The following is a 12,622-nucleotide window of genomic DNA, read 5'->3' on the forward strand; positions in this document are numbered from 1 at the left end:
AGATTTTATTCTTAAAGAATGTCCAGTTTGCTTATTCCAAGAACTTCCATTCCTATCATATATGAGAAAGTAACACAAGTATATACAGGTTTTTAAATTTGTTTTGATTGATTTTTTTTCCATTTTTTTCCCTCCTCTCCTTACATCAAGAAAGATTTGCTTTTTTCTCCATATTCTCACTTGGAACCTCTGAACAGATACAGAAAGAATTGACAGAGGTCTGTTTTGTTGGAAGCAGTTTATTTTCCTTTACATTTCTTTAGCAGAGTTTCTCTTACTTCCTTGTTACGGAGAGTGTAGATGAAGGGATTAAGAACTGGAGTTACCACGGTGTTCAAGACATGAACAGCTTTGGTCAGATTCAAAGCCTCTTTAATGGATGTGCGGACATGAAGGAAGATTGTAGAGCCATACCAGATGAGCACCACTGTAAGATGCGAGGAGCACGTGGAGAAGGCTTTGCTTCTGCCCTGGGCTGAGGGAATCCTGAAGATGGTGCTGATGATGTAGACATAGGAGACAAGGGTGATAAGGCAAGAACTTAGGATGACCACAAAAGCAATCACAAAGCTTACAAGTTCCACTGGCCATGTGCTGGTACAGGCCAGAGCAATCCAAGGTGCAATGTCACAAAAGAAGTGGTTGATAGTGTGGGGCCCACAGAAGGTCAGGCTGCTGATGAGGGCTGTGGGAACTGCAATGGCCAGGAAACCACAGACCCAGGAGCCCAGAGCCAGCTGTATTGAGAGAAGACTGTTCATGATAGTCCCATAGTGCAGAGGATAGCAGATGGCCAAATAACGGTCATAAGCCATGGCTGCCAGGAGGAAGTACTCTGTGCAGCCCAATGAGAAAACAAGATACATCTGCAAAAGACAGCTGGTAAATGATATGCTTTGGCTTCTCCCCAGTAGAATGGCCAGGGCTTTGGGGACTGCAGCTGTGGTATACCAAATCTCTAGGAAAGAGAGATTGCTTAGAAAGAAGTACATGGGGGTGTGTAGCTGGTGGGAGGTACTCACCAATACCAATATAGCCATGTTACCACCAATTGTGAGGATGTACATAACCAAAAAAAGCACGAAAAGAGAGAGCTGAAGGATCTGGGAGCCAGGAAAGCCCAATAGGAGAAAGTCCTGGGGAAGAGTTTCATTGTCTGTGTTCATAGAAAAACACAGACCCCTGCACGGAGGTCTTTGACTCAATCACGCAGTTCTAGAAAAATAAAAAGAAAAGCATTCATGAGAGTGCTTCAGTACTTGAATGCATACTGACAAACTAACATCTGTTGAGTGCCTGCTCTGTGCTTGGAGCTATGCATGATTAGTATCAGTTAATTAAGTAGAGAGTTGTGCTATTATAACGAATTAACAGACAGTGCAAATAATGTTAGCAATTTTGCAAAGATTTCATCTATGGTTACACTTCAGATCCAAGATTCAAATCTAGTCTTGCTGCTTTAATCATTCCTGTTCTAACCAGGTCACAGATTACTGGTTCACAGATTACATTCACAGATAACATCTAAACACACGAAGGGCTGAGCATTTCATGCAGACTCAGTTCAATACTTTGTTACTAAACTCTTTGGCACATTCCTTAAATGAAATCATGTACTTTATCTTTGTTGAGAAATAGGCCTCTCAAATGTAGATTCTAGACACTTTCATATCTGACAGTTATACTTTCTGAATTGATCTTTTGATATATATGTTCTGAATTCAAAAATAATGTCTAGAAACAAACTGTAAGAATTTAAAAAATAGTTTCAAATTATTGTCTTCTCCAATCTTAATCATTTCATGTTTAAATTTGTGTTATATTATTCACATCAAAAAATTTCCATATTAAACTTAAGGCAATTTCTTCCTGCATCTAAGATTATTGTTATTCAGTTGCTATGTTGTGTCCAACTATGCAACGTCAGAGAATATAGCACGACAGGCTCCTCTGTCCTCTGCTACCCTTATTTGGAAGTGAACAGCTGAAAAGCAGACAATCATTTTGAAGCTGTTTTTTTTTTTTTTTTCTTTTTGTATACTTGTAACTTATTTTTAAATGCTTTGTTTGAGGATGGACCCTATAAATTAGAAGATCAACTGGAAAGCTAAAATTGTCAAACATTCAGATCACAAGAACCTACACCTGAGTGCAGTTTATTGCACAAAGTGAACTTTGGTGTCTTCAGTCTCTGAGAAGTCTCTGTGAAGGAATGTTTTCTCTCTCTGTCCTCAAGTATCCAGTCTTACACTCTCACACTCCAATAACAAATGTCATCTCTTTCATAAATCTCAGCAGATTTATTATATGTGTAAACCAGGCAGAAAGGGACTTCAATGTCATTTACAGCAGTGATCTTAAGTTCTAATGGGCACATCAATCACTTGAGGGGGATGTCAAAGTAAAGATTCCAAATCAGTCACCTGTGGTGGGGGCTGTGATTTTGCATTTCACACAAATTTCCAGAATGTATCACTGCTGCTTGGAGATCTACTCTGTTGAGGAAGGAACTAGCTTCCTTTTAATTTTGTAAATAAAGACCAGGGAGATGATATGACTTTCCCAAGTTTTGCTTAGTTGAGTAGTAAAAGCCCTAGGTTATTACTTAATTATCCTAGTAAAGAAAAATATATCTTAGTTTAGACATTGAGGGGTTAGATAGAGAAATAAAGACTACAAAGAAATGTTCATGAGCAATAAATGCTAAATAATGGTTTTCACAAATTTCTTAATATGTTCCAACGTCTGTATCACTTGCAGCCAACTAATAGAGTTAACAATATTTTCTAGTTCAAAGTACTTATGGATGTCTTTGGTATTAGTCAGCTGTTTTTCTTTAAAAAGTAGTCAAGGACTCACTAGGTAACCATAAACTCATAATAATAGCCAATAGTAGCAAACACATAGTGAATGTTTATTTGGCAGTCACTAGCCAACTGTCTGGGCTTCCTTCATAGCTCAGTTGGTAAAGAATCTGCCCCCAATGCGGGAGACCCAGGTTCGATTCCTGGGTCAGGAAGATCCCCTGGAGAAGGGATAGGCTACCCATTCCAGTATTCTTGGACTTCCTTTGTGGCTCAGGTGTTTAAGAATCTGCCTGCAATGTGGGAGACCTGGGTTTGATCCCTGGGTTGGGAAGATCCCCTGGAGAAGGGATAGGCTACCCACTCCAGTATTCTGGCCTGGAGAAATCCATAGACTGTATAGCCCATGGGGTAGCAGAGTCGGATGTGACTTTCACTTTCAGCCAAAGGTCTAATGTGATCTTTGTAAGTACTATTATTTTGTTTTATTGTTATCTTACTAGTTTTACAGATGAGAAAATTGAAACACAAAGAAGCTAGAGAAGCTGTCTAAAGAGGTGCTGTGATTATCAATTCTATAGGTTCAGTCCCAGAGCCACAGCACTTTGGACCTGCTGCTTTCAAAGACATTTTAAAAGATAGACATTTGATTGGAAAATGCAAAAGAATGATATTCTAATTCATGTTCAGATAGGAATAACTACTGTACTGGATATGTAAAATGGAAATAGGGCAAAGCTATTTCTAAAATCTATTAGTATGAAGTTATGGTATTTTCACCAACTCGATAAACATGAGTTTGAGCAAGCTTCTGGAGTTGGTGATGGACAGGGAAGCCTGGCATGCTGCAGTCCATGGTGTCACAAAGAGTCAGACACGACTGAATGACATAACTGAACTGAAGTGAAAAATGTAAAAATAATGTAAACAAAATAATTATATTTATCATTTTCCAAAGTTAAGAATTAATTTGATAACTGAAAATTAAAGCATACATAGAATACCTATTACCATATTATGAAATGTCATTTTATAAAGTTTTACTTTCAGTTATATTGCTGAATTGGTCAGACACAATGAATTAATAATATTTTCTTAAAGTAAGTGATCATCATGCCCTACATTTTAAAACCTTGTATGTATTGCTCTATATTTGAGTAATTTTAGTATTAATTCTAAGATGACCTACTTGGGACTTTATGCAGATGACTTCAGAGTTTTTAAAAAATTAGAGATATTAATATTTTGATTTACTGGCTTTAAATAAATTATGTATTATTCAAAATTAATTAACAGTTGGATCTTTTATAAGAAAAAGATTAAATTATTAACAATTTACTAACTGATTCAAAAAGTAACTTTAATTTTTTACATTTGGAAAATGACTTTACATACATAAGACTTTTCTTCTACAAGCATGCACTATTTTAACAAAAATGAATACATTTATGTTGTTTCTGAACCATAGGAGATTTGAGGTATTTATTAAATGCTATAAATGGCACATTACAAAGCAAAATTTTGTGGCAACAAATTGACTAGAGCATAATGAATACAGAATCACCTTATTTACTTACCCAGTTCCAATTCTTTCTGCCATAAATTGTCTTTCAATTTTATATTTTCTCTTTTTCATTACACAATTGTTCTATTTAAAAATATTGTATTTAAGTTTAGCAATTTTCTCTATTTCCCTCTATTCTTTTTAAATCTTATTTTATTGTACACTTTTTTCTTTTAATAGTCATTACTTTTGATTAACTCAATTTTCCATAGTCCTTTAAACTTGTTCTCAGTTGAAATTCTTATATTTCCTTTTCTATTTCTTTCTAATTCTGTAGTGTCTTAGTTACATTCAACTGTCCTTTAGTGTTTTACATTTTCTCCCTCTCACTCTTCCTCCTAATAAGTTCCATACTAAAAACAACTTGCTATTAAGTAAATTCTTAAGTCATCATGAACCTTCTGGGAAAGGTAACATGTAAACTCTCTTGGGTACTTATGGCTAGCTCAAGAAGACACGATCTTCTGTTAGATCTTTCTAAATAGATGGGGTGGTATCACTCATATGTGGAATTGAAAATAATACAAATGAATATATATGTAAACAGGTGATCCTAGTGGTAGAGAATCTGTCTGCCAATGGGGGAGACATGAGAAATGTGGATTTGATCATTGGGTTGAGAAGATCCCCTGGAGAACCAAATGGCAACCCACTTTACTATTCTTGCCATAGACAGAGGAGCCTGGCAGGCTACAGTCCATGGGGCCACAGGGAGTTGAATGCCACTGAGCAAACAGTCTTGCTGTGTAATCAGAAAGACTCACATATTGAAAAATAAAACTCTGGTTACCAAAGGTGAGAAAAAGTGAGGATGGACAAATTAGGGGTATAGGATTAATGAACACAAACTCCAATGTATTAAATAGATAAGCAGCAAGGATATACTGTTTAAGACAGGAAACTATAGCCATCATCTTGTAACGACTTATAATGGAGTAGGGTAGTAGCACTGGCTGCTCAGTCGAGTCTGACTGTGACCTCATGAGCTATATTTAGCCCACCATGCTCCTCTGTACGTGGGATTCTCCAGGCAAGAGTACTGGAGTGGGTTGCCATTTTCTTCTCCAGGGGATCTTCCTGACCCAAGGATTAAACCCAGGTCTCCTGCATTGCAGGCAAATTCTTTACCATCTGAGCCACTAAGGAAATATAATCTGCAAAAATATTGAATCATGATGCTGCATACCTGTAATTAACATAATATGATAAATCAAATACACTTCATTAAAAATAAATGGGTGATTTGGGATTATTTTTAATCATTTGATTTAAAAAGCTAAATTATAAGATTACTTACCCTAGAATACAAATATTTCCTTAGATTTTAAATATGTTAATCTGGGTACTTTGTCTCACTGAGAGCTCCTAGAAAATGCAAATAAAGAATTTGTAAAAATAAATAAATAAATAAAACAAAATTGAAAAAAACTTTTTAAAACAAATAAAGCCAAATTCAATTACATAAATCATCTTAACTTAAAAAATTAAATAATATAAAGCATAATGTAATGGGAAATTAAAATGAACTCAAAATAAGAAAATTAAAAATCTTCCTGGCTGTTCATCACACTAAAATAAAAGGCCAGTTGCAAATATAACAATTTCACTCATAAATAAGTTGTATTTATAAAGTATTATAAAAACTTCCTTCTTTGAGTGATTAGAATTTCTCACCGAGAAATTTTCTTCTTAAAAATCAGGTTTTCAAAGATTTTGCTATTTTAAATTATACAGGTAAGAACGGAGTATGCCAATCTACTGGGAGTACCTTCTTCACTCTGATAAAGACAGACAATCTAACTTTCCAGCACAAATTCAGAGGCTCAGATAAGAGGTTTCTGGACACAAAATTCCTCATGTAAGTTAACTTTGTAGTTCCAAGCAAAATAACTTTTGGGCCTTGTTTACAGTCTAGACATGATGTTGACTCTTTACATGGAGACTTGGTTTATAGGCACAAGTCTATAAAACCCTCCTCATTTAAATTCCATCTTAACTTCTTCCTTTCCCTAAATCTATAATAACTCTCCATTTTTATTTTGTGTAATGACATACCACACAACCCCTATCATTTGTAGCCTCTGTTCTTGCAGTAATTTGATAAATCTGACTTTGCGGGATTACATGTGCTTACCTAGTGGCCTTTGGCTGATTGAGCTACGATATAACTAAAGGAAGACGGAAAACTTAAAAAATAAATAAATAAAATAAACAGATAAGTCAATTAAATAGAGTTAGGATACCAGAAGGCAGAACTCTCATGCCTTGAGACAGTAACAGAACCCAACAAGAAGAAGAAAGACTCCTCTTATTTCCTGGCAAAGGTTTCACCCAAAGAAATATCAAGAACTATGTCTGCTATAGCACTCCCCATATTTTTTGCCCACTGTAAAAGCATTCTTTCTTTTGCTGTCTGGGAACTTGCACATGGCTTGCCATAGTTGCAAACACTGAACTGCAATGATTTACTGATCCTTCATAAAATCATATTGCTGCAGATATCTGGCAATCTATGCCAAGTCAGCAAAACACATGTCATGGCTTATCTACAGAAATATTCCATGAATCCTAAAATATTATTCACATAACCCTAAAATATTATTCATTTGCAAGCTTACAAATTGTCTTAAAGAATTGAATTGCAGACAGAGTGTGGGACATCACAGAGGGCAAGCTTGGCCTTGAAATGTGATGTGTTTAGCTTTTAAGAGCTAGGTAATTTCTTAGGGCATTGACTGACAGGATTATTTCAACTATTTGGGGGAGGGGGCAGAGATCTCCAGAAATTGGACCACCACCCATTTTTTGGTCTTTGATAGTCTTGCAACTGCCATGGTGCCTCTGGGTGTGTCATTTAGCTTGCTGATGTGTTACAATGAGGGTATATTGAAGATCAAGGCCTATTCACAGTTGACTAGTCTGCCATCTTGGACCCATTTGATTCTAATCAGTTTATGTTGTGCACGTGGGCTATGTTATTCTTTCAAAGGTTGTGCTCTGCCCCTTCCCTCCTGTTTCAAAGTATAAAAAATAATGTATATGATGGGGAGCAGAATTTGTCACTCTAAAATATGCCACTTTGACCTAAGGAGTATTTTGAGCTAAAAGGAATCAAACTCTAACAGATTCAGGAAAGCTCTGTACTACTCTCTCATTTGCTTAAATTTACACTGGAGATGGGACTTGTACCAGGAAGAAAGCTATTGATCAGAAATACCTTTTACCTAAGAAACTTTTCCACATAACAGACAATCTTTGTTTTCCAAACATCTTCTCTGCCTTCCTGTGAACCCTGAAGATCAGCTGGTATCCCCAAACCTTTACTCCTTTTTAAGGTGTTGTTGGCTGCCCTTTGGATTCTTATATTTTTATTGGGGTCATGTATATAAAAAACTTGTTTATTTTTCTCAATATGTTTTGTGTCAATTTAATTATTAGACAAGCCAAAGAGCATAGAAGGGAGAAAGAAAAAACTTTTCCACTCCTACATATTATTGTTTTTCAGTTGCTAAGACATGCCCAGCTCTTTACGACCCTGTGAACTACAGCAGGCCAGGCTTCACTGTCCTTCACCATCACCTGGAGTTTGCTCAAATTCTGATCCACATAGTCAGTGATGCCATCCAACCATCTCATCCTCTCTCATCTCCTTCTCTTCCTGCCTTCAACCTTTCCCAGCATCAAGCCCTTTTCCAATGAGGTGGCTCTTCCCAAAGTACTGGAGTTTCAACTTCAGCATCAGTCCTTCCAATAAATAACAGAGTTGATTTCCTTTATAATTAACTGGTCTGATATCCTTGCAGCCATGAAATTAAAAGATGCTTGCATGCTCCTTGAGAGAAAAGTTATGACCAACCTAGATAGCATATTAAAAAGCAGACATTACTTTGCCAATAAAGGTCCATCTAGTCAAAGCTATGGTTTTTCCAGAGGTCATGTATAGATGTGAGAGTTGGACTATAAAGAAAGCTGAGCACTAAAGAATTGATGCTTTTGAATTGTAGTGTTGGAGAAGACTCTTGAGATTCCTTTGGACAGCAAAGAGATCCAACCAGTCCATCCCAAAGGAAATCAACCTTGAATGTTCATTGGAAGCCTGGTGCTGAAACTGAAACTCCAATATTTCGGCCACCTGATGCAAAGAACTGACTCATTTGAAAAGACCCTGATGCTGGAAAAGATTGAGGGCAGGAGGAGAAGGGGACAACAGAGGATGAGATGTTTGGATGGAATGAAATGAAAACTGATCTTTTCTAGTCCTGTGGTCAATGCTGAATTTTCCAATTCACTGACATTTTGAGTGCAGCATTTTAACAGCATGGACATTAGTTTGAGTAAGCTCCAGGAGTTGGTGATGGACAGGGAAGCCTGGTGTGCTGCAGTCCACAGGGTTGCAAAGAGTCGGACATGACAGAGCAACTGAAGTGAACTCAACTGATTTCCTTGCTGTCCAAGGGACTCTCAAGTGTCTTCTCCAACACCACAATTTGAAAGTATCAGTTCTTGATAGCTCAGTCTTCTTTATAGTCCAAATCTCATAACCATATATGACTACTGGAAAAAACATAGCTTTGACTATATGGACCTTTGTTGGCAAAGTGATGTCTCTGCTTTTTAATATGCTGTCTAGGTTTCTCATAGCTTTCCTTTCAATGAATAAGCATCTTTCAATCTCATGACTGCAGTTACCATCCATAGTGACTTTGGAGCCGCCAAAAATAAAGTCTGACCCTGTTTCCATTGTTTCCCCATTTATTTCCCACTTACATCAAATAAAACAGACATTAAAATAAAGACTAATATAAAAGACAAACTAAGGGCACTACACGATGATAAAAGGATCAATTCAAGAAGAAGCTATAACAAGTGTAAACATGTGTACACCCAACATATGAGTACCTAAATATATAAGGCAAATATTAGTAAGCATAAAAGGAGAAGTTGACAGTAGCACAATAATAGTAGAGGACTTTCATACCCCACTTACACTGATGGACAGATTACCCAGGCAATGCTGGGAAAGATTGAAGGCAGGAGGAGAAGGGAATTACAGAGGACAAGATGGTTGGATGTCATCACTGATTCAATGGACATGAGTTTGAGCAGGCTCTGGGAGATGGTGAAGGACAGGGAAGCCTGGCGTACTGCAGTCCATGAGGCCGCAAAGAGTCAGATACAACTGAGCAGCTGAACAACAACAACTCAGACACAAAATCAGTAAGAAAAAACTGGTCTTAAACAACACATTAGAGAAAGTAGACTTAATTTATATATATCATTTATATTTGTCTTGTATATTTAGGTGCTCATGTGTTGGGTGCAGTAAAGAACCTTCCTGCAATACAGGAGACCTAGGTTCAATCCCTGGGTCAGGAAAATCCCCTGGAGGAGGGCATGGCAACCCACTCCAGTATTCTTGCCTAAGAGAATCCCATGGATGGATGAGCCTTCTGTGCTGTAGTTCATAGGGTCACAAAGAGTCAGAAACAACTGAAGAGACTAAGCAGCAGGCAGCAGCAGCATGTTGAGTACATATATTTACACTTACTCCATCTTCTTCTTGAACTGATCCCTTTATCATTATGTAGTGCCCTTATTTGTTTTTTAAACAGTTTTTTTTTTTCTGTAATGTCTGTTTTGTAGGATGTAAGTATATATGGCCTTCCCTCGTGTCTTTCCTGCAATTTAAGAGACCTGGGCTTGATCCCTGGGTGGGGAAGATCCCCTGGAGGAAGGCATGGCAACTCACTCCAGTACTCTTGCCTGGAGAATCCCATGACAAAGGAGACTGGTGGGCTGCAGTCCATACAGCCACAGAAAGTAGGACATGACTCAGCAACTAACACACACACACATACACAAATACATATACATAGAGAGAGAGAGAAAGCATTTCATCTGATAGCAGAAGAATATATATGCTTTTCTTTTCAAGTACACATGAAACATTTCCCAGGACAGATAATGTGGTAGCCACAAAATATGCCTCAGAAAATTTTAAGAAAATTGAAATCATACCAATCATCTTTTCTGACCACAACACAATAAGATTACCAATAAAGCACAAGGGGTAAAGATTGCCAGGAGAAATATCAATAACCTCAGATATGCAGATGACACCACCTTTATGGCAGAAAGTGAAGAGTAACTAAAAAAAGCCTCTTGATGAAAGTGAAACAGGAGAGTGAAAAAGTTGGCTTAAAGCTCAACATTCAGAAAACGAAGATCATGACATCCGGTCTCATCACTTCATGGGAAATAGATGTGGAAACAGTGGAAACAGTGCCAGACTTTATTTTTCTGGGCTCCAAAATCACTGCAGATGGTGACTGCAGCCATGAAATTAAAAGATGCTTACTCCTTGGAAGAAAAGTTATGACCAACCTAGATAGCATATTCAAAAGCAGAGACATTACTTTGCCAACTAAGGTCTGTCTAGTCAAGGCTATGGTTTTTCCATTGGTCATGTATGGATGTGAGAGTTGGACTGTGAAGAAAGCTGAGTGCCGAAGAACTGATGCTTTTGAAGTGTGGTGTTGGAGAAGACTCTTGAGAGTCCCTTGGACTGCAAGGAGATCCAACCAGTCCATTCTAAAGGAGATCATCCCTGGGATTTCTTTGGAAGGAATGATGCTGAAGCTGAAACTCCAATACTTTGGCCACCTCATGCAAAGAGTTGACTCATTGGAAAAGATTCTGATGCTGGGAGGGATTGGGGGCAGGAGGAGAAGGGGACGACAGAGGATGAGATGGCTGGATGGCATCACTGACTCGATGGACGTGAATCTGAATGAACTCCGGGGGTTGGTGATGGACAGGGAAGCCTGGCGTGCTGCGATTCATGGGGTCACAAGGAGACATGATTTAGTGACTGAACTGAACTGAACTGAACAAGGGAAAAAAAGAAAAAAATAGCTAAATAGTATGATACTAAATAATCAATGGATCACTGAAGAAATCAAAGTGGAAGCCAAAATATAATTACTGACAAATGAAAATGAAACCACGATGAAATAAAATCAATGAGATGAAGAAAAAGCAGTTCCAGGAGGAAATTTTACAGCACTACAAACTTACCTCAGGTGACAAGAAAAATCTCAAATAGACAATTTTACACCCAAAGGAACTAAGGTAAAAAGAAGAAAGAAGAACAAACAAAACCCAAAATTCAAAGAAAGAAAGAAATCATAAAAATTAAAGCAAATAAATGAAATAGAGGAAAAAATAATTGAAAAGATCAATGAAATTAAAAGCTGATTTTTAGAAAAGATAAACAAAACTGATAAACCTTTAAACAGACTCATCAATAAAAAAGAAAGAGGGCCCAAATTAACAAATCAGAAATTTAAAAAAAGTTATTATACAACTAACACCAGAAAAATACAAAGGGTCATAAAAGACTACAATGGGCAAGTAACCAAAAGTAAATTTCTCATCTAGAAGAAAGGGACACATTCTGAAAAAGGTGAAATCCAAAGACTGAATCAAGAATAAATAGAAAATATAAATTGACTAATTACCTATAAGCAAAATGAATCAGAAACTTTAAAATTTCCCCAAAATAAGAGTCTAAGAGAGGATGGCTCCACAGGTGAATTCTACCAAACATTTCAGGGCATATTAACACCAACCTTTCTCCAACTATACAAAAAAATTGCAGATGATGGAATACTTCTGAAGTAATTCTTTGAGGCCAACATCACCCTGATATCAAAAGAAAAGATATCACACAAAATATTATAGGCCAGTTTCATTGATAACAATAGATGCCAAAACCACAATAAAATATTAGTAAGCCAAACCCAACAAAATAAAAGGAAAGATATAAGCATCTGAATGCAGAGTTCCAAAGAATAGCAAGGAAAGATAAGAAAGCCTTCCTCAGCAATCAATGCAAAGAAATAGAGGAAAACAACAGAATGGGAAAGACTAGAGATCTCTTCAAGAAAATTAGAGATGCCAAGGGAATATTTCATGCAAAGATGGGCTCGATAAAGGACAGAAATGGTATGGACCTAACAGAAGCAGAAGATATTAAGAAGAGGTGGCAAGAATATATAGAACTGTACAAAATGATCTTCATGACCCAGATAATCACGATGGTGTGATCACTCACCTAGAGCCAGACATCTTGGAATGTGAAGTCAAGTGGGCCTTAGAAAGCATCACTACAAACAAAGCTAGTGGAGGTGATGGAATTCCAGTTGAGCTATTTCAAATCCTGAAAGATGATGTTGTGAAAGTGCTACACTCA

At 37.1% G+C, this 12,622-nt stretch overlaps 1 protein-coding gene across 1 annotated transcript; it reads right to left on the reverse strand.

The window, feature by feature from the left end:
- Positions 1 to 239: 239 nt before the first annotated feature.
- Positions 240 to 1,166, reverse strand: LOC120863786 (olfactory receptor 6F1). Its single transcript, XM_040240352.1, has one exon. The coding sequence runs from the start codon at positions 1,164 to 1,166 to the stop codon at positions 240 to 242; it is 927 nt and encodes a 308-aa protein (XP_040096286.1).
- Positions 1,167 to 12,622: the final 11,456 nt, after the last annotated feature.

The sequence above is a fragment of the Oryx dammah genome, unplaced genomic scaffold (genome assembly GCF_014754425.2).
Source record: "Oryx dammah isolate SB20612 unplaced genomic scaffold, SCBI_Odam_1.1 HiC_scaffold_5, whole genome shotgun sequence".
Taxonomy (NCBI): Eukaryota; Metazoa; Chordata; class Mammalia; order Artiodactyla; family Bovidae; genus Oryx; species Oryx dammah.

Coding starts and splice junctions, on each gene's coding strand:
- LOC120863786 (XM_040240352.1), bottom strand. CDS start 1,166: ATGAACACAGACAATGAAACTCTTCCCCAGGACTTTCTCCTATTGGGC.